Source organism: Argentina anserina, chromosome 6, assembly GCF_933775445.1.
Source record: "Argentina anserina chromosome 6, drPotAnse1.1, whole genome shotgun sequence".
NCBI classification, from domain to species: domain Eukaryota; kingdom Viridiplantae; phylum Streptophyta; class Magnoliopsida; order Rosales; family Rosaceae; genus Argentina; species Argentina anserina.
In genome coordinates, this window is record NC_065877.1 from 22,353,837 (window position 1) to 22,377,016 (window position 23,180).

General features: G+C 39.8%; 1 protein-coding gene and 1 non-coding gene across 3 annotated transcripts; both read right to left on the reverse strand.

Moving 5' to 3' along the window:
• Positions 1-5,804: 5,804 nt before the first annotated feature.
• Positions 5,805-5,875, reverse strand: TRNAG-GCC (transfer RNA glycine (anticodon GCC)). The gene has a single exon. It is a non-coding gene; the product is annotated as a tRNA-Gly (tRNA).
• A 4,188-nt stretch (positions 5,876-10,063) lies between these two features.
• Positions 10,064-19,206, reverse strand: LOC126800403 (uncharacterized). 2 transcript variants are annotated; one of them, XM_050527772.1, is made up of 16 exons: positions 19,124-19,206; positions 18,547-18,867; positions 18,330-18,458; positions 18,002-18,209; positions 17,387-17,533; positions 16,721-16,795; positions 16,186-16,257; positions 14,548-14,619; positions 13,954-14,025; positions 13,751-13,822; positions 13,443-13,514; positions 12,189-12,260; positions 11,809-11,952; positions 11,650-11,721; positions 10,983-11,129; positions 10,064-10,685 (listed from the first exon to the last, which is right to left on the reverse strand). In XM_050527772.1, the coding sequence occupies exons 2-16, from the start codon at positions 18,742-18,744 to the stop codon at positions 10,501-10,503; spliced, it is 1,737 nt and encodes a 578-aa protein (XP_050383729.1). In that variant the 5' UTR covers positions 18,745-18,867; positions 19,124-19,206; the 3' UTR covers positions 10,064-10,500. The 2 variants fall into 2 exon arrangements, with proteins under 2 accessions (XP_050383729.1, XP_050383730.1); XM_050527773.1 differs by having other exon boundaries at positions 18,547-18,859; positions 19,124-19,139.
• Between the last annotated feature and the right edge of the window lie 3,974 nt (positions 19,207-23,180).

A 23,180-nucleotide genomic window follows, 5' to 3' on the forward strand; every position in this document is an offset into this window, starting at 1 on the left:
CATATATATATATATATACATATACATATATATATATATATATGTATATCTTCGTGACGAAATTGCCTCGGAGGAACCAGATGATCGATCCTCAAACGATATTAATTAGACCATTAGGGCGCGGTTATTTTGACGTACGTGGGATGCAAAATCAAGAACATTATTAGGCGCGTGTTACCGCATGGTAAATTGGTAATCGCAGAGCTGTCAGTCTTGCAATAGATGTCAGATGGTTTTTCTCATCATAAGCTTCTGGATTCTGATAGTGAATAATTTGTGAATGTAAGTTTTTGTCTGCGGTAATCGTTGGTGCGCGTCAACATTCTGACCGTGCAGTCATAAACTGTTAGTGATTGTTAGTGCTACTTAGTGCTAGTTAGTGTGTGTTAGTGTTAGTTAGTGCAATTCACTATAGCATGATTAACTCCACTTGTAATTAGCTTATATATAGATCATCAAATGTATGTAATAGGCAATCAATCAAGTAAGAACACTTACCTTTTGACTTGGTATCAGAGCCTTCGTGCTCTTCTTTTTCTGGGTATTTGTCCCGTCTTTTTTCCAGCCGGTTACACTGCTGCCTCTTTCCCTCCGGCGCTCCCTCACCGCTGCCTTCCAGCTCTCCTCGACGCCCGACATCGCCGAACTCCTCTGCTGCTCTCCGACGCAGCTCGACCCGACTCGACCCGACGTCGTCCTCGCCGCTGCTGCTCTCTCCGCCGCCGCCGCTGCTGCTGTCTCTCCCCGCCCCGACGCGGCTCGACCCGACGTCGCCCTCGCCGCTGCTGCTCTATCTGCCATTGCTGCTGCGGCTGCTGTCTCCCCGCCCCAAATCGCCCCTCTCCGCTCCTCAAATCGCCTCTCTCTCGCTCTCTCCCGTTATCGCGTCGCAAGCTCTCTCTCCTCCTCAAATCCCTCATAATCCGCTCAAATCGCACAAATCAGCCCTAATTTAGCCCTTGGATCCGACCCGGTCTCCTTCACCCGGCCCGGCCCAAACACGACCCGGCCCATCCAGAAACAGCCCGGCCCGACCCGGCCCGCTTGATCCGACCCGGCCCAGCAATAATCAGTAGCCTTTTCTTACTGTCAGTACACACGCACCGTCAGTGCAAGTGCACCGGCAACAGATTCTTGTCCATTGTTTTGTGGTTCTTTGCTGTCTAATTTTATTTGTGGTCCATCCTCGACCCAACCCGGTCCATCCTCGACCCGACTCGGTCCACCTTCTGCCCGACCCGGTCCTTTCTTCTGCCCGACCCGGTCCTTTCTTTTGCCCGACCCGGTCCAGATTTGGTTGTCTGGTTTGTCAGTGCAGGTTCACTAACAGTGCACGTACACCCAAGGCAGGTTTATATCCATTTTTTGGTACTTCCGCTGTATAACCTCTGATTTGTCAAATAATGTTCATCCCTACCGCATCCATCGTTGGTCATGGTAAAATTGGTATAATTCTAAATATTTCTCACTTTGTTGGTTTTGATACATGGATTATTGATTCTGGTGCGTCTGATCATATGACTTATGACAAATCTTATTTTACCATATTGTCTCCTTCACCTGTACCCTATGTTACTAATGCTAATGGTGAGGCATTTCCCGTCTTAGGAAAAGGGTCTGTTCGCATTACTCCCACTATAGAGCTTCACAATGTGCTCTATGTCCCTGCTTTATCTCATCATTTGATATCTGTTCACCAATTAAACACTGATGCTAAGTGTTATGTGACATTTTTTCCTATGTATGTGATATTTCAGGATCTTCTCACCGGAGAGTTAATTGGTCAGGGGTATCTGAGGGGCCGGTTGTTTCATCTAGATCAGACATATGCGGGGGAGAAACCAGGGCCACAATCTCGGACCGCTTTAATCTCCACTTCTGATAAGTTAAGTGAAATTTGGTTATGGCACCGTCGCTTAGGGCATCCATCTTTTAGTGTTATGAAAAAATCTATGCCTACTTTGTTTTTCAATGTGGATGAGTCTTCTTTATATTGTGAAACATGTGTTTTGGGCAAGAGTCATCGATCTACCTATTCCCCTAGTAAATCTAATAAAAGTACTCTTCATTTTGAATTAATTCATTCTGATGTTTGGGGACCTTCCAAAGAGTCTACTGTGTCAGGAATGCGGTACTATGTGTCATTTATTGATGATTGCACATGTCTTTCGTGGATTGTTCTTCTTAAAACTAAAAATGAGGTTTTCCCGGCTTTTCAAGCCTTCTATACCACTGTGCAAACATAATTTAATGTCACAATTAGAGTTCTTCGTTCTGATAATGGGGGGGGGGATATGTGAATCATGTCTTTCAGGAGTTCTTTAACTCACACGGAATTGTTCATCAAACAACGTGTTCTTACACACCCGAGCAGAATGGCGTTTCTGAAAGGAAAAATCGTCATTTACTTGAAATGGCTCGGTGTATTCTTTTTAGTGCCCATATGCCTAAGTATCTTTGGGGTGATGCTGTCATCACTTTCACCCACCTCATTAATCGTCTTCCTTCTCGTGTCCTTCAGGGTAAAGTTCCATATGAGGTACTTGCATCCCATGTCTCCTTACCCTCTTTTCATAATCTTCCTGCCCGTGTTTTCGGTTGTGTTGCTTTTGTCCATCTTCCAAAACATCAGCGGTCTAAATTGGATGCCCGGGCGGTTAAATGTGTGTTTGTTGGGTATGGAGGCCATCAAAAAGGGTACCGGTGCTATCATCCACCTACCAAGCAGTACTATGTCACTATAGATGTTACTTTCTTTGAAGACATGAGTTATTTTGCTCCTTCTGATACTGCTCTTCAGGGGGAGAATACCTATTTTGAAGAGCTGTATCATGGAGAGGGGGAGACAAGTAAGCCAGTAGATATGGTGACAGGTTCAGTTGAGATTACCAATGTAGCAGCTCCACAGGCGCCACCGGATGGTTCCGACGGTGTAGTCACTCCAGAGATTCAGGAACCAGCAGATGAAAACACAACTGCCCCTCATATCTCACATACTACTGTTTCTACACCTGACCAAAGCTCTCCTGGTACAGAAGATCACTCACCTGAGGTTAGTCATTCTATTAGAGCTACTAGTAGACAATATGTTTTGCCAAATAGGTCTACTAGGGGTCAACCAACAAAAAGATATGAACCTACCCTTCAGACTACAGCCAAGTATCCGGTAGCGAATTTTATATCTACCAAAAGATTATCTAAGTCATATGAGTCATTTGTGAATCAAATATCTACTGTATCAGTACCTAACAAAGTGCAGGATGCATTGCGAGATCCAAAATGGAGGAAAGCAATGGAGGAAGAGATGGAAGCATTACAAAAGAACAATACTTGGGAGCTTGTACCTCCACCATATGGCAATAAGACAGTAGGATGTCGTTGGGTGTTTACAGTGAAGCATAATCCAGATGGGTTAGTAAGCCGGTATAAAGCACGCTTAGTAGCGAAGGGGTTCACCCAAACATATGGCATAGACTATAATGAGACATTTGCACCTGTTGCAAAGATAAACACTATCCGGTTATTGCTTTCTGTCGCTGCTAACTTGAACTGGCCACTTAGGCAGTTTGATGTTAAGAATGCATTCCTTCATGGAGAACTAACGGAGGAAGTATACATGGATCTTCCGCCTGGATATATGGCCGCTTCTCCAAGTAACTCCGTATGCAGATTGATAAAGTCTTTGTATGGTCTTAAACAGTCACCTCGTGCTTGGTTTGGAAGATTCTCACAATTCATGAGGAAGATTGGCTACAAACAGAGTAATTCAGACCACACGTTATTTCTCAAACATCAACAAAGGAAGGTAACAGCCCTAATTATATATGTTGATGATATGGTGGTTACTGTGAATGATTCTGTTGAGGTGGATAAATTACAGAAACTGCTTGCCACAAAGTTTGAGATGAAGGACCTAGGTACACTCAAGTACTTCTTAGGCATTGAAGTAGCCCGGGGAAGTGATGGTATCTATCTATGTCAGAGGAAGTACATTCTTGATCTACTAACAGAGACATGTATGTTGGACTGCACTCCCATTGATACTCCTATTGAGTAGAACCATCGGTTAGTAGAGTATCCAGATCAAGTCCCTACTGACAAACCTCGTTATCATAGGCTAGTTGGACGTCTGATTTATCTATCACATACCAGACTAGATGTTGCATATGCAGTAAGTGTAGTAAGTCAGTTCATGCATAATCCCAGCGAGGATCACATGGATGCTGTTGTAAGGATCTTGAGGTACTTGAAGTCAGCTCCGGGGAGAGGAGTAATGTTCTCTAGTCACAATAAAATCCTTGAAATTTGTCGTTTTACAGATGCAGACTGGGCTAAAAATATTACAGATCGGAGATCCACATCAGGGTAATTTACCTTTGTTGGGAGTAATCTTGTTACATGGAAGAGTAAGAAACAAAAAGTGGCAGTCCGATCTAGTGCTGAGGCAGAATACAGAGGTATGGCTCAGGGAGTGTGCGAATTGTTATGGCTGAGAAATTTGCTACAAGATTTGGGCATTGAGCCTAAGGGTGCTATGCAGCTGTACTGTGACAACAAAGCGGCTATTGATATTTCACATAACCCTGTGCAACATGATCGTACAAAACATGTGGAAGTTGATCGTCACTTTATAAAGGAGAAGCTAGACACAAAGATCATTAATTTTCCTTTTGTTCCTACAGAAGAACAACTTGCCGATATGCTCACAAAAGGAGTGTCTAAAAAGGCTTTTTATGACGCACTTAGCAAGTTAGGCATGGTTGATGTATATGCGCCAACTTGAGGGGGAGTGTTAGTGCTTGTTAGTGCTTCGTAGTGCTAGTTAGTGTGTGTTAGTGCTAGTTAGTGCAATTCACTTTAGCATGATTAACTCCACTTGTAATTAGCTTATATATAGATCATCAAATGTATGTAATAGGCAATCAATCAAATAAGAACACTTACCTTTTGACTTAAACGATCGAAGTGCGGTTTATGCCTGACACGGCCGGGCCTAAAATCAACGTTTAGTTCTGAAGAGAACAAGCAGTAACTGCTTTTGTTGATTGATTGAACTTTCACCCGTAAAGGAGATGAACTCATGAAAGCCAGCTTTGAATGATTGCAGGTTTGATCTTTTAGATGTTTGTGTTGATGGACCGAAGGAGAAGCTAGATTCTACTGTTATAAGCCAGGTACGTACGCACTAAATTCTATTGTCTGTTTTATAGGGAGTGCTGCGTGACAGGAGCTTTTCAGGATAGGGATTAGGGGAGATGAGATTTTGTAGTGATATGGATGGATTAGTATCTGCTGCTACTTTCTTTACGTTACAAGTCTAGCTGCCTGCTGTTGAGTCGCTTCGTGCACGTGATGGAAGATTGGAGGTCAAGAGATTATTGATTCCGTTGATGTTAGATGTGGCTTAAGTTTGGGAGAGTACACTGCTCTGGCATTTGCTGGAAATTGGAACTGTATTGATCGAAGACTTGGCCATGAGTATACTGTACGTGGTAGGGAAACTATGCTGTTTCCGGAGGTGTGAAAGGAGTGGAAGCACTAGAGGCCAAGGCAAAGTCATTCAAGGCCCGAATGAATGACGGTATTATTCTTCATCTATCATCCAAATAGAGTTTCAATGCAATTCTGCACCTAGCTACATTATTAGAAATGATGAAGCTCCCAGCTGCCTACCCTCAGGTGCGCGCCTCTACTCTGCTGTATGAAGATTGGAAGCAAAACTGGCAGCAACACGTACAGATTAGAACTCCTAGAATACCAGTAATCTCTAACGTTTGATGGTTCTGCAGTCTCTTGAAGAAAGATGCACCAGCCGGGAATCGAACCCGGGTCTGTATCGTGGCAGGGTACTATTCTACCACTAGACCACTGGTGCTTCTTGCTCTGAGCTAGACTTTAACCTAATTAGACGTTACTGACTAGTCAAATTCAACGAACCACAGTACGAACACGAATGAAATTGGAGGGATTTGGTATGAGGTACACACATTCACACTTACCTCAGAACTTTACTGTTGAAACGTATAGAGGGGACATGTTAAAATTACAATAAACGACGTCGTAAATAACAGGAGACACTATAAGGTGATTACATACACAAGAATATATAGTGGTCTAACCAAAGGTTAAAGTTGGTTCTCAATATGTTCTCCATCGTTATCAAAATCTTGTAAGGTTCATCTCTCTTGCCAATAAGCTTCCCCAATATAATAATAGAATGGTTACGATTTGTGCAACGTTGGGAGCTGTTGCTTGTGTACTTTTTTATCTATTTGTTTTTCTTTAGATTCTTAGATTTACCGTGATGCGATGGTACTATCTTTTATCCAACACTATATGACTGCCATCTACATCTTAATCACTGTGAATTTTTCTTACTATCCTATTATAAATCGAATTTAAAAAGTCTGGTAATATAATTCTGGATAGTCATTTCCAATTGCAGCTTAGCAGTGTTGAGTTGATCGAGGGAGACACGATAGTAATGGGTTCCGATGGACTTTGATAATGTCTTCGACCATGAAATTGTTTCGACATTGACAGAAAACAGAGATGTTGCAGAGGCTGGTAGATGTTTCTAAAATTAACAACTGCTATGCAGATAAGAAACTATTGTGTGTTATGCTCTACTAACCGAAAATTGATTTTAATGCTAGCAAAGGCATTAGCTAATTTGGCAAGCAACCATTCTCTGGATTCAAAATTCGAGTCCCCCTTACATCATTGAGGCCAGAGCCAGGGTAATATAACATTTTGACTTATCTGACTTTACTAACTTGTAAGTCATAACTAATGAGCGGTTAAAAAATAAAAACTTGAGCACATGACTTTTCTCTCTCGTCTTTCAGGTTTTTCCAGCCCCTTTTTGGAACAAAATGATTGAATGAAGCTTACAGGTATTATACCTAGTTTAATGTCACAAGGCCCCTGCAGCCATTGTTCTAAAACTTCAAGTTTCATCTAGAGAAGTTATATTCCCAAACAAAGTGAAATGAGAACTGCTCCAGTGTTTTAGCGAGATTAATTTTTCTTGAAGACCACATTGTCATTGCCAATGCCTCAACTTTTTACTACGGAGAGTGCATAGTGTACTTAGGCCTCTGTTGATTTAACTACTGACCTCAATTTATGCAGGTGGAAAACCAGATGATATCACTGTGGTGGTTGGTCAGGTTACAAGCCTTGAAGCATTTTGATCTTCAGATTCAAACTTAGGGTAGCTGTTGTATAGAGTCTTACCACAGCTGTTTTTAGCATTCATGCAATTTGATAAATATTGCAGCTACCAGATTTTAGCAGTACCTCGAAAAAATGGTGGATTACATTTATGCATAAAGCAAGGCAGTTGGAATTCAAAATAGTTAGATGTACATTCATGCTCAAAAGCTTTGCTAAAGAGTCCATTCTTGATACAAAATGTGATTTGTTCATGAAGTTTCATTGCCTTAATTATCATCTAAACAGCCTTTTTGTTACAAAAAGAAAGCTATTAGTTTTCTTTTTGTACGAACCATAGTTCACCAGTGTAAAATATACACCATTTGGAGTTACAAATTCGATTGAATTTCTTTTTGAAGACGAAATTCAACTGAAATTTTAATATTAGCAAATTTGCACATCACACAACCTGATCTAACAGGAGGATAGAGTATCTGACAGTGCTGTAACAAAACCAAAAGCATCCACCTATTAGGCTACCAAGGATATCTCAGAAAAATTCCTGAACTGGAGGAATAGTAAGATCAAAATCATCGAGCAATGTGTATCTGTGAATAGGTATTTGTGAGAGCTAAATCACTCTAAGACCTTAAGAATCAACAACAAGCCACATCTAACAATAAAACACTTATTATTCTCTCTTTGGCATAAAATAGAAAGATTTATCTTAAATTATTGGGACAAACACTGGGCAGGTGAAAAAAAATACTACAAAAACAGACTAGAAATGGCTACAATACAAACAACTCAACCTGCACCAATGAATTTGACTTGCTGACTAATCCTGTGTATTGAATCTGTGTATCAAATCGAATGCCAGTGAAGCCTGAAAAATTTCCAATGGACTTGCTTACTCAACCATCGTGTGATGCCAACTCTTACAAATCTATCCCTAATGCAACGGCAAAATCTCCTTTGTCTTGAAAGGTTATTCAGGTTACAGTGCCACTGTTACTACCACTACTGTTGAGTTCTTGGTCTTTGACGCTTCTTACGTTGACCAGCAGATAGCAACAGCAGGGGCATGGAATAGCATTCTCGGAGCCCATCCTCTCACAAGCCCTCTGTATCCATCCTTTCTCGGTATTTTTCGAACCACATCTCCAATTGAACCACTTTTAAATCTGTCACACCCGCAAACTCCCTGTATGCCCGACAGATATATCCAAAAATGTCATTGGCATCATATAGAAATGCACAAGTTTTATCTATCACTGAATTCAATTCTCTATTGCCCAATCAAGCTTATCAGAATTGAGTACAACATAAAAGCAAATGAATATACAAATAAGGGAAGAAGCAGATAACAGCGTCTGGATGACTCTTCAATGAAAATAATGCTTTCATGTGAGTAGTAGAAAAATGTAACCATAATCATTTACATCAAACATCTGGCTATAATCAAGGAAAAAGACTTTATGTATGAAATTCATGATCAAAGTCATTTCGGACCTTTTGGGATACTATGAACTTCTTTCCTCCTCCATTATAATCTAAAATGTATGACATTTGACATATTATTTTCTGTTTCTGCTAGGTGGAGAAGAATAGCATATCACTGGTAAATCCTGCCACCCATATCCCTAGAGTATAACTTAGGATGTTGGATATGAGGGACCTGAAGCATCAGTGCGTCCAAACTAAGCTATTTAGATTGTCGATTTGGTCATTAAAGTTTATATTGTACCAGTACAATAGGGTAATCAACTCGCCTCAGTTGAAGTTTGCTACACAGTGTGACTCGGAATCAACATCTCTGAACAGTATAATAGGGATTGTGAAAATGATTCCAGCCTTGTTAGTAGAGGGACTTGGGAGAATGAACAGTTATCCAAATATGGAGGAGTCTGCCAGGGCAATTATGCTTGTTGAAATGGATGGAGGCTAATCCCTTATTCCGTGATAAGTTGCAGCAATTCCCAAACCTCCTCAAAAATTCAAATAATCTATTGCTGGAGGATTTCCTCCTCTAGGTGCACATGACACTTACTGCTAGTTTAATAAAGGGTATGTTCTGAAAGAGCGGGCTCTTATGATGTGCCTAGCCTTGTATTTTCAGCCCTTTCAACCTACACCAATACCCCTTGCAGGTCCAACAGTTTCTGAGGGAGGAAATCCCTTGAATAACAGGTAAGTTATCAGCAGATATCCCATGAATACAATCCATCGCACAAATGTATGGATGTTGATGGAGAAATGCAGGGTGGAGGCTATCCCTTGGAGCAGCTACTTCTGCCACAAGAACATTAGTATCAACTTAATTTTCTTTTTGACAACTAGTATGCACTTAATTTTAACAGCGGCAAATTTCCATCAAAACACAATCAGTTTCTAAATGAATCATGAAAATTTTAAGTTCACCTAGCTGATTCAAGTGGGGAGGCTGCCATATTTGACACGAAACTAAACTGAAATTCGCATAACTTGGCTGCTCGCTCAACATATCTTTTCACTACCCGATATCAGCTAACAGCTCCTTTATTAACAAGTTGAATTTCCAAAATATAGACACAATTCACACAAGGTTGAAATTCATTCCAACCGAGTTGGAAGATGCATCAAGCCCTTCTACTAAGAGACTGATTTCTGCCATGGAGACCAATTTTACACATCTTACCAGTACTGCTCTTCAAATTTAGTTTTGAACATCTGGCAGAAATGAACATGCCACCTCTGATTTTTCTCACTATGCATGACCAAAGATATCAACTCATCAAGAAATGATGGAATCTTTACAAACTAATTACCATTTCACTTCTTTCCAAAGAAGAGAGAAACAGAAATAACTACTTCAGTATACCACACTCCAAAGTACACCACTATGGTCTCTCAAACACCCCCCAGATCACTGAACATCCATTAAGATCAAAGTATCAATGTTTTTACATTCTGTACAAAAAGAAAAATGAGAGCACTATTAACATTTAGATCAAAGTATCAATGCTTCTACATGCTGTACAAAAAGGACAATGGGAAGCACTATTAACTTCCAGCAAGGTATATACAACAGTTATTTAATAGAACTCTAAACCTCTTAAAATAATATGGAAGACTCATGCCTAGGAAGCTTATTCACATGTTCTCCCATGCCAAAAATCATAGAGAACTTCACCATAGAAGAAAGCTTCACTTGAAGCATATAGAGATCTTCACCCATTCTTTCATTCAAGAAATCCACACCCACATTCACATCCACATCCAACCATATTTACAACCTTGCTGAAACTCTCCCTTCTTCTGGCTGTTCAAGTTGCCAGAACCTTAGTTCAATTACCTCCACAACTATTCAGGACGGAAGCTAACCAGATTTGGGAGCTGAGTCAATTGGAGCTTCCTAATGTCATTACCAGTAACCTTGCAACCCTCCAAAGTCAAAGACTTCAAATTCTTAAGCAGCTTCAAGTGACGAAGTCCTGAGCTGGTGATGCGAGAATTTGAAACATTTAAAGAGACCAATCCTGTGAGCCCTGCATTCATATAAAAGGGTGTGACAATTAGTAGACATTAATAACAGTATCCAATATGGTTATACACCACCAATTCCAACCAGCTTTCAGACGAATTATTGCTGATGAAAGCATTGGCCTTCCTCGCAACATTACAAAAGGCAACCCCCATCCCTTTATTCCATGTGCTCTTCCCTTGCAATACACATGTTTGGCCCTCGTTGTCCTCAGGAGATTATATCAAACTCCATCCAGCAGCATAGCAGATAAAGGAACTGATACATATCATGTTTATAAGCCAGAGTTAAAAGGGATTACCTGAAATCAACTCCAAGCTTTTATCTGTTAGGTTGCAGTTTTGTGATAGATTCAATAGGGTCAAGGATGAAAGATCTTTGATATCCTTTACTCCAGCATCTGTCAATCCTCCACCACATATTTCTAGGGACCTCAGGTTTTTAAAGCCTGAACCATAGACAAATACATAGGTGAAATTTTAAATAGTGATATCTTGGTAAATCCAAACTACAACATTTCTGTTACAATCCTGAGTAGCGTTGCACAATCAAATTCACTGGGTTTGCAAAGCCATTATATCAAATGTTCAAATCCATAGAAGTCTTATAAATACAACTCTAGTGACAAACGGTAAGCCTGCTGTTCAGCAAAAACAATTATGCAGTCCATCTTATAATATAAGGTGATCAAACCAAAATGACTCATCAGCCTGATGGTCTTCAGACTGTCCACAAAGAGGACACTGTTTTGACATCGCAGTATTTAAAACAGAAAAAAAAAATAATAATAATAATAATACGCACAGGTAAAAGTTTTAACTGTTCAAACTTAATCTGGGTTTTCGTTTTTAAAAAACAAAGGAAACAAAAAAAAAAGAAACTGGATTTCCTATCAATAGGCTGCTTTATATCAGTCAAGTCTCTCCTAGGACTAAATGTAAGTACTTGACAAAGTTTGCATAACATACTTCGGAGATACTTTGTTCCAGAATCTGTAATTTTAGCTCCAAACAGATCCAGGTGCATCAATCCAGTTAAACCTGCAATAACAACGACGTGTGACAATTGCTGATATACAGGCAACAAGTAAACACCCTGTACATCTGTTTTCACGTTAGCCTACTTACTTGTAAGAGCTTCAAGTCCAGTATCTGTTATCTGCCGGGAATCCAAATTGAGGGATTTAAGAGATGAGAGCCTAGACAGCTTTCTTAACCCACTGTCAGTGACCACAGTGAAAGACAGATTTATACTTTCTAGTTTAACCAGCCCTACAAGAAGCAAGCAGAGAAAAATTAGGCTCACAAATCAAGACACACAAGTGATAGCAAATTAAATTTAAAACAATGACAACAGAGGTAAATTTTCCATATTTGCATCTCTTGGATATCTTTTTGTGAAGTGTATAAAGCATAATTTTCCTAACATTCGGATCAGTTGATTATGGAGACATGCGCTGAAATCAAATATGTATGACTGAACCATGGGAAGACATTATGCATATAACCTGACAGATGGCGGAGTCCAATGCTTCCGACTTCAGTATCTGACAGTTCCAGGCATTTCAGATGCTTAAGGCCTAAAAGAATATGCACAAATACCACCTTCATCAAAAATCAAGTGTCTAGAGATAGAGGAGAATAGGCACCTTTTGAATTACTTTGTACTTTGTAACCACATACAGCGTATGAAAAGCTATTTGAAAACCGAAATACCATGAATAAATTATACTCGAACTACTTGTCAACGTTTTTGTATCTTGCATCTTGAATTTTTTTTCCATCAATGAAGAATTAGCACGTTAAATCTAATATATGCAAATAAACAAAGACCAGCAAGCAAACTCACACATTAAACTCATCTGCTTTTTGTTGTAAAAATAAGCTTACAATTTGGCTCCACTGCACATTCACCAAGATGGTCTTAATTCGGACACAATAGGATTGCTTTTGAGTTTCTACAATAACTGACTCTATTTTTTGTATTGATAGCACACGTTCATAGTTTCAGATCAGGGCTTTGGTAATGAGTTTTGGGCTGTTAAGCCTTTGGTTCAGATAATCGGTGCTTATGGGGAAGCCCCCTCTACGTAGGAAGGTCCCAGAAACGTTACAAATAATCTGTGAGGGGAGCTTGGCCTTGTCGGTGCCAATCCTGAAAGTGCCATTGTCTTGGTTTCTTTTGTCTTGGTTGCTATCAAAGGCAGCTTTACATAGGGTTCTAGTTATAGCTCTTAACCATAGCTCTTAACAGTCGTGGCCTTCATAACTCATAAGGTAGGTCATTGTGTAATGTCTGCCTCCCTTCCATCTTTTGAGGGCTAACACCCCAGTTTTGATTTTTAAAAAATAAAAAGTAAAAAATCAAACACTGAATAACATAAATCCTATAAGTTAAATTTTATCATGGCAAACCACATGAGACATAAATAAGCATTTCTAAAGTGTAACAATTTTCTTCTGTTAACTTTTTTTTCTTACAAGAAATTTTCTGAACATTTCTAATCAGGCAGTTTTTCACACAAGGACGTCACTAAGAAATTGTTAGCTTGAACTCTAATTAATTTTTTATACAACATCGGGATTTATAATAAAGAGATATGGAAGTTCAAAAACAGAGGGAAAAGTTAACTACACAACTCAGCATCGAAACTTCAGCTTTTGAAATGTAAACAAAAGCAGCTTAAGTTACATGATTCTTATGAAGATAAAGCAGAAAGTGCGCCCCAAGTCCCGACCTACATGCATATGTAAACACTGACCTGTCAAGTTAGCCAGCCCTTCATCACCAATTCTACAGGAATCCAGATTCAAACTCTCCAAATTTGTCAAGCCTATTTGAAGGACAACAAAAATTTCAATACTATATAATACATGCACACATATATATTACAGAAGAAGAAAGGTACATTCTAGTTCCATGGATTTATTATGAAATTGTAAATAACCTGCGTCTTATATCTTAATTACTAAACCATTTATTTCTACCAATTTAAAGTCAATGCAGATGCAAATTCCAAAACCATCATTTATAACTTAAAAACACAGGAGCTTAACCAACAAATACCACCTTTTAAGTGCACTAGACAGGCGTCTGTGATGTCATTGAACCCCAAGTTTAGTACTTTTAAGTTTTCAAATCCTGCATGGCACAAGGGTTGCTAGACGATTAAACAGCCACGACTAACAAGACTCCCAGCAATCATCTGGGACGAACTATAATCCCCGTAACAGCATAGAATGTTTCCATCATATCATTTGAAATATACTTACGACAAAACTTGTCACATCCTTCATCAGTTAGATGACATCGGCTCAGATTCAGAAATAGCAGGCAATCAAGCGCTGAAACATGAGCCAAGTGAGATATCAGGCCCAATCAAAGCTAGAAGAAAGGGTTTAAGGACGTTAATAGGTAGGGCAAAAAAGTCAAATGTCACCAAGTTTTTATTCCTATAAGATGAAGATATGAATTCATACATCACTTCTTATATATAATAGATCAATAGAAACACAGAATAATAGATCATTCAAAACACAAAGAAATCCTAACATTTTATAGCCTTTCATGGATGATTTAAAGAACAACCTTTTCAGATTAAGGAACCCTCTAGCAACCGCAGGAAAAACATTTTCAAAGAATTAATAAAACTTAAATTCCAAATCTAACCACACAAATTTCTAGCAAGTAAGCCTACCAGCATGATAAACTGAATCATAAATTTCAAATCACATACACAGACTAGATACCCACGTATTTTATATGCATAGCCCAAATAAATTCAGTAAGTTGTCCATCTCATGAATGACTTTGGGGTTAGATGGAAGATAAAGATAAAACATATATCACAACTCTGGTATGTAAACCTGAAAGAGAGTCCAAACACGCAGCAGTTACCGGGCATCCCTCCAAGTTCAGAAGAGAAAGATTGTGAAGACCTGCAAAACAGAGATGATATAAATAATTACAATAAAGGAACAATCACAAAGGAAAAGCCATATACATCATATCCCGATAGTTATGTTTTTTATTCACAGAGATAACTCTTCTAAATAATAGGAACCTTCTATCTTCTGCACCAATCATATACCAATTAAAAAGATAACAATTTAATGCTGCTGTTCCTTATCAACAAAAATTATTAGGATTCATCTGTATTACACCCCAGAACTACCTCATTTAGTGTCTTAGATTAAAAAGCTTTCTGATCCATGCATTCAGACCCATGCTCTCATTCACAAATAAGCATGCATTGCAGCACACTAAAAATATCTTCTTTGTAAAAGATGATGATCTATCTTGCACCTTCTGAACTATAATGCTGTACCTGTGGTAAAATTTGCCTTCAGATAGTGGCTGACCCAGGATTTTATCCATATCGAGGCACATTGTCATATATTACATGTATTTTAAACTGACGTGGGAGATATCTCGGCTAATATTGTCACTAATCAATTCTACTATACACAAAACCTCTGGGTGCGGGAGCCCCCACTTTTCGCTCTACTTCTCTACGTCCGTCAGTGCCCTCAGACAAGGTAAAAGACTAGGGAAGTGTTCTTTTTTTAAACCCTTTTTCATGGGGTTTTTTTCTTTCTTTCCAGCAACCGAATACAAGAAGAACATAAAAGAACATGAAAACACTTGCTGGTTCTATTTTCTAACTTATGGGTTTGAAGAGGTCCATCCCAGTAAGCCCTTTTTACTGCTTTATGTTTCTTTTCAAAAACAACTGAATTTAACTGTTTGATTATGCCAGTTATTTCTACTTAACATTATCTAAGGCTGATGACATTGATATGCAATTAAAATGCGAATGTTCAATACCAATCGCACCGAAAGGAAAGAAAATGGTCAACTCCTCTTTCAGGGACAGCTGAAATCTTCAATTTCTTATTCATTATTACACCAATAACTGGTTTATGGTAAATCAAAATCTTCAAACGAACTGCTCCTACCTTTATACATTAGGTATAGATCAATGGTCTATCAAAGTTACAGAAATCCATGTCATGCTCACTTTGTGAAAAGCAATTTGCTTTTAGCAAGGAAAAGAGGCTGATTGTAGTATGCTAAAATCATTTCATTTCTATAGAAGGAGAGATGTAGATGACTTTTCTACAACCACATAGGTTGGAGGCTAGAGGATTTTCGGGGTTGGAAGGAATTCAATGAGCTCTTTGGGCATCTGTTCTGGTGGTTTTCAAATATAGCCTTCCTTATTATCTGTATCTCCTGATACCTTTTCTGTTGGGGACATCCTGACCACATCTGTTGTCTCATTATTAAATTTATACATGCTTCTTCTTATTAAATATATGGAAAAAAATTGTAAATATCCTCACAGCCTCCCAGTCTTTAAGAGTATATCTATTCCTTCATATAATTTGGGAGTATGCTATACAATCACATAGTACCAGACTCCAGAAGATTAATCAATAACGAAAATGATTTTATCATTTTACATATAGAGATGCATTTTTTTAATTTAAAACAGCAAATACCTTTCAAATAAGTAATGCCAGAATCAGTAACCTTACTGCAGGAAATTTGTACGCATTTCAAATTTGTAAGCCCTGATACATAAAAGTAGGAATTCCACTATGAGAAAAACAACTGTGTAATTCAAGTTGAACACGAAAGCACTGTGAATATATTACATATACATAATAGCAAGAGAGATCTCTGCAACTAATATGTTGCATGGAGAAGCATACTGCATCACTAAAGATAGAGGAAAGTGAATAGCAGTGCTGCAATTCTAGTACAATATGCATGTAGAAGACAATCTAACATTGCAGAATCTGAGTCTCAAGTCTCAATAAACTCTGTTGTTGGAAGCTTCTAATCAAAGCCAGACACCAGAATTGTAATTCTAGTATAATATGCATGTACAAGACAATCTAACATTGCAGAATGAGTCTCAAGTCTCAATAGAATCTGTGTCGTCGGAAGCTTCTAATAAAAGCCAGACACCGGAACTGTACAGCTATGTAGAAAAGTTTTAAACACCAGAGAAAAAGCCAATTTGTAAAGTACCTGAGAGTGGCTCCATGTCAGCATCTGTTATGGAGTTGCACCATTTGATATTGAGAGACTCCAATTTTGTTAACCCTGTTACAAGATTTGAATAAAATATGAGACATGCTTGATATTACCGCCAAATCGTCAGTAGGGAGAACAGTGCCATGCTAAGCCGAAACCAGGAAACTGTTATGCAGGGTTCAATACACCATCCTGACGTGTATGATATGAGATATATGATTTAATCAACTGATAGTGAACACCCAGACACTCTAAACATATGTTCAAATGGACCTACAGTCTACTTTTTTCCACCAACTTGATTATCTTGCCGTTACAATCCCAAGTATTTCCTTATTGGGTCACAAGTGAATTCCTTACCAGTACTAAATAAGTCTTGATCAATGATCATAATTTAAACTGAATACTGAACTCATATAATAACCATTTATTTGATCAAAAACATTCAACAGATACATGGATCTTAACTTGTATAGACAATTGGAAAAAGTCTAACTGTGCTGCAGGAACAGAAAAAAAAATGCATTGTAATATAGATTTCTCTGTTATTGGTTTCTCCTCATGTTCATTATGATAAATTACTTCTCCCAACCCAAAATCAATGTTAAGAGGGAAGAACATAGTTCAGTTTTTCAGGTGAGTGCATAGCAGCAGATACACCTTGAAGATGAACAAGTCCGCCTTGGATCCCTGGGCATTTCTCCAAGTCCAACTTGATCAAACCAAATAATCTAACAAAAGCACTCATTCCATGAGAAGTAATTCCACAGTTTCTTCTAAAACTCAAGTCTGTCAAGTTTGATAGACCTGCAGGGAGTTAACACAAGTGTTATATGCTGAATCAAAATGATGGACGTGGTCAATCACATGAATGTTCTTCCGAATTCAGGCATAATTTTTTTTACAACAAGGTCGATCACAAAGAGGGCAACAAGAGTTAAAGAAAACGGTTAAACCGTTTGAGTGATAACCGTGTTGAGTTGTAAACACCCTAATTTGAATTGTAGCATGCTAAATAGAATATAAGACTGCAATAAATCAATCATTCCTCCCCAACTATGACTCCATTCCTCTTTTCCTAATCCTTTCTGTATCATGTTATAGAGCTGCTTAAATAGTTTTACTTATATGTACAAGATGTCTGATTCCAACAGCTATTTTGGCTGACTACAAGTGACTAGCCAAAATTTAGGGTGATTTACACATCCTCAGTTCCTCACTAATAGATTATATCATCAAACAGTAGCACCAATAGCTTAGAAGGAAGATACATACCACTTATATGTTCCAGCCCATGATCTGATATCTCATCACAATCATTAAGATTTAAGGCTTGGAGATTTCTGCAATCTTTGAGATAAATTAACCCACTGTCGGTAACATCAGAACCCGAGAGATCTAGAGAGAGTAAAGATGACCCTTGTGAGGATACGACATCCATCCAAGTATCATTCACATTAGGGTATCCCCCTAAGTAAAGATCCTGCCAAACAAAGAAAAGAAACTTCAAGGGCCACATAGATGACTGGCAATCAAGAGTGACAGGACAAATGACACTGTATAAACTAAAAAATGTAATTCCCAAACTAACACCATGAGGTACCTGTAAAGCACAATCCCGGAAACCTTGAAACGAAACATCAGTTAGGCATCCAGAGGAGACCAACTCATTAATGATCTGCTGACTGATATCTCTCGGGAGCATAGAGAATGTGCTATATTTATCAATGTCCTGTCAACCAAAGAATCAGTGGGCATAAGCAAAAGATGCACCAATCAATCCCAGTGTCTATCACAACAAAACATTCAGAAACAATCACCTGGCATATTTTCCACGCGCACAAGTCCATGAGGGAAGGGCACTGCCCTTTGTCATGTTGGGTATCTCCACCAGGTCGGGAGAATGCGGTTGCCAACCACTTTGAACTCCCACTCTTGGAATATCTGGTGGAAATCCCTCTAGGAAAACGATCTTCATCGTCTCGATTATTTCTCTTCCTGGAACAAGCTCCCCCCATGGAGCAAATTGTATTCAGTAAAACAACGACCCGCGATGTACTTAGAAGAAACTGCAGCAGAAGATTACTCCACCCATCCAATCACCAAACTTGAAACCACGCACCATCCTTCATCCTGTAGAACTAGAGAGTACACGAAACACTCTACATCAGCTCTTCTATGTGTACAGTAGAGTAGAATAGTGACTCACCTACCGCATACTTTTGTTTTTTTTGGATCGCATATTTTTCGAATGCTCATGGAAAACTGAAAATTTGAAACTAATGAAAAGAAGAAGGAATACATGATTTCTTGAGGCCTGAATTTTGATCTTTCTTTCCGAAAAGAAACGAGAGGTGAAAACAGAGGAGAAAAAGTGTGGGGATGATTAGATTATACCTTTGGGTTGATCAAAGCATCCTTGTTTCGGCGGAGATGGATAGAGAGAGAGAGAGAGAGAGAGAGAGAGAGAAGGATCAAAAAGTCGCTGATGAGGGAGTGACGGAGACTGGAAGTAACTTGTGGAAGGAGGGGTGGAGTGAGGGGGAACCGAGCTCCGAAGCAAGGGATCATTGACACGTGTGGCGGTTTAGTCAGCTTGGACGTGGGTCGGTGGGGAGTGGGGGTCCACGATAACCTTTTCAAAGGCTCCGGCGTTATCCGGTTTGATATAGAGGCGGCCCACTGTTGCCTTTGGATGATTCGTGCACGCCACTGTGTTCAAGCTTTACGCACACACGAATAGGGAGTGTTAAATTGATGCCACGCTTTATTTAATGGAAAAACATGCCTACTTCCGGGATAATTATTATTATATCTTTGTGTGTGTTTTAGCCTAATAGGTTTCCTATTAGGAGATAGATTAGCATCTCCATAATAGATTAGAACTCCGAATCTTACGGGATTGTGGTTTTATAATGCCTATATATAGGCCCCCATATCATTCAATAATACACAATTATTTCATCATGAAACACGTCATCAGCACATTGCTCTAAAACCCTGAACTTTTAGAGCCCTAGAAATTTTTTCTCTTCTCCACCGCCGGCCGCCGTCGTCTCCGGCCTCCGGCATCTCCTCGTCGGCGCTCCTCGTCGGCGCAGCCCTTGCTCGCCATTGTTGCAGCCCCCCCCCCCCCCCCCGCAGCCCCCGCATCGTAGCCCCTGCAGGCCCTGCTCGCTGCCCCTGCACGCGCGCACGCAGCCCTGCACGCTGCCCATGCATCACCCCTGCAGCCCCCGCATCGCAGCCGCATGCAGCCCCGCACGCAGCCCTTGCACGCACGCTTGCGACACCTGCAGCCCCGCTTGCGACCCCTGCAGCCCCTGCATCCTGCCATGCTGCCCCTGCACGCAGGGTCTCTTCCGCATTCGCTCCGCAAAAATATCTTTTTGCCCGCAAGACCCCGCATCAGAGGATTCAAAATTGCTCCTCCCGCATATCTACGCAAGAAACGCGTACTGCACAAGCAAACTCTTCACTCAAGAGAAGCTACTCCCGTCTTTTCTACCCTTTTGGGCCTATGGCCTGCCGAGCACAATAACTCTTTGGACTTCATACTATATTTTCTTTTTCTTTTCCTTTTCCTTTTTCCTATTTCATTATTTGAATGTTCATTGGCACGGTTTTATTTCTAACGATATTTCACGTGCTCATATAGGTAAAATCATTGCTCGGCGTACTATGGTGATGACATTCATGCCGAGATGGATGATACTTTTGTCATCTACATACGATTTTGATCGTATCCTCCCAAGATTTTATGTCATAGGACGAAGATCGAAAATGAATTCATCAAGCAACTTCATGCATGACGATCGATTTGCAGTGCAATTTAATTATATGCGGTCTATTTGGCAGACCAACAAGTATGTTTTTCTTAAAGTTGCTGCTTTTGAAGATATATATATAAATTATCGGGCGCTATTAGCCTTTTTCATGTCTTCTTTTCTGGCCTTTCTTATAACGCCGATGAGACCAAAGAGGGATATGATTCCCCTCTTGGTCGATGTTTTTCGTGTGACGATCCTGGGGGAGTCACGTTATTATTTAAAAAGGAAGATATCGATTTCGTGTGGTCGCCTGAGTGCACCGCTGTTTTGGGTGCGATCATGAGAATCGCCGATATGCATCGATTATTTTTGTGACCATATACATCACAACCCTTCTAATTCTGGTTTCATACTTGAATAGTTTCGATTATTCGAAACCAATACAACCCTCGTTTCTCATGGATGTGTCGTCATCGCGACTGTTGTTTGAATGTTTGAGTTTTCTTAAACTCATGTCTATAAACGATAATCCCAAGGTCTACGTACTCATTTATTTGAGTTGAAATTCATAACTCTGAAGCAGCACTATTTGCTGACAAAAGATCCCAAAAATAACGAATTCTATGGGACACACTTCAAGTGATTTAATGAACGTATGACGTTGTATTATCAGAGTTGACCTTGATGCATACTCCACATCCAAGAAACGCATGCCATTTTTGGCACCTGTATCTATTTCTTGAGGGAATTTTGGAGATGGAAAAGTAACATTCTTCCATTCTCAAGTAAGCAAACATTTTTTTAGCCTCAGGCTAAGGCTCCGCCCGATCCGATATGCAAGATTTTGTTGCTACGGACTTTTGATTAGTCAATCTATTTTGACTATGTTTTCTGCTTACTATTTTTCAAGTATGATGTTGACATTGCCTTGTTTCTTGTTCGACTTTACCTTAAGTCGTCTATTGGAATTGGAAGGTTGGTTGTGTTGTATTAAATATTGGCATATTCTATAAAATTTCTCGTATTTCTTGTTTACAAGATTGACTCGTAAGAATTTTATTTGCCTTGGCTTAGCATACATGGTCAACGTTTGCAACTCACGTGGTTTTTAAATTGGCCGCTTTTGGGTTACATGGGACCCCAATAGTACTACATTGTGAATTTGGACATTAAAATTTGGAAAACGGACCTCGGAACATCAAAATTGATGTCGTTTTTTCCCGGTTACTGTTCCGGCGTTTCCGGAACGTTTTTTGGCATTTTACCGGCATATTCGCCGCCTTCCGGCCATTTTCCGGCGTTTCCGGCACCGCTATCCGGTTCCGGACGGCGTTCCCTGTCGGACCTGAAGTTACGGCCTCCATACCGGCCAGGTCCGGCCACCGCCGGCCAAATTTCCGGCAATCGGTGCCGCCGGCTTCCGACGAGTTTTTCCGACGTTTTTCGTTTCTCGTCATTTTTCCGACATATCTCAGCAGTTCTTACTGCCATGTTTTCCTAGTCCAAAATTCACCCGGTTTTGAGTTAATTTGACATGGTTTTCCGGTTAATTTTCCGGTTTTCTCCAAGTCGTTTCATAGCTCAAATGATTTTATTATTATTGGTGACTACCCGCACCAATTGGATGGTTTTTTACCACCCAAATTGTTTGGTATTCAACTGCTCCAATACCATGTTTTTCCAACTCTTGAGTTGAAGAATGTAGTTCTATTGCCATGTGATACATTCGATGGGATTGCCATTTGTTTCAATCCCCTCTCTTACAATATCCTACGGCGTATTGTGTAGAGAAGTTCACCGCGTCGTTGACTCTCTTAATCTTCATTTTGAGAATGTCCCGCCGTGAAATCGAGTGTCTTGCTAATTGTGTAACCACCCACACTGTCCTACGGCGCAAGTAGTTGTTTTACGGATCTCGTGCAGAGATTATGTTCTATATCTTCGTGCCTTGCTATGTTTTAAAGGCCATACATGCCAATGATGGATTTTCATCTTGATATTTGTGTTAAGAATGGAGAGGAATAAATCTGTCAGATTTCATTGACAGTATCTTTTTCAAGCTTCGACAGTAGCTTTGTTAGCCTGCAGACATCGTTTTGCTTGCCTGCAGCAGTTGCTTTATGTAACTTAAGATTCTTTGAATCATGGGTTCGGTTTTACTGTCTTCTCGGTTTTGACATGATCATTTTTTGGTCATTTTGAACAAGATATGATGATTCGAGTTCTTTGAAATTCACATTATCATCTATTTTTCATGTTCACGGAGCGATTGGAGGACCACCTCACCCATGCTCTACACAGTGAGGCCGAGCCTGCCTATTTCGGCGGCTCCATGGCATTAAGGCCGTCGGTGGCGGCATCCCCTCCTTCACAAGAGCTTGTGATGCCTCCCGTGTTTTCTAATGCCTCCATGGTAATCTCTGATGCTCATCGCTCATTTTGCAGAGCTTGTTATTTTGCTAGATTTCAAGGAAGTCCTTATTTGCTAATGCACCAACCGAGAACATTCAATTCTTATGAAGTATTTAAGGTGACATTAGTGGACCTTATCCAACCGAATGCGGACATTTTTCGGTATTTTTATGGTATAGGTTAAGAGCATCGACGCGTTGGTCACACGTCGCTTTGCTTTCCACAAGAAACACTGCATTCGCTAAAGTTTTTAGCTATGATCATCATCCTAA

What these genes read in the sequence shown, in the direction of transcription:
- LOC126800403 (XM_050527772.1), bottom strand. Translation starts at nt 18,744, where the DNA reads ATGGGGGGAGCTTGTTCCAGGAAGAGAAATAATCGAGACGATGAAGAT. An exon ending in TGGCATTACTTATTTGAAAG is followed by an intron (nt 14,620 to 16,185) that starts GTATTTGCTGTT and finishes TCTGTTTTGCAG; the next exon opens with GTCTTCACAATCTTTCTCTT. An exon ending in TGGACTTGAAGCTCTTACAA is followed by an intron (nt 11,722 to 11,808) that starts GTAAGTAGGCTA and finishes TTGTTATTGCAG; the next exon opens with GTTTAACTGGATTGATGCAC.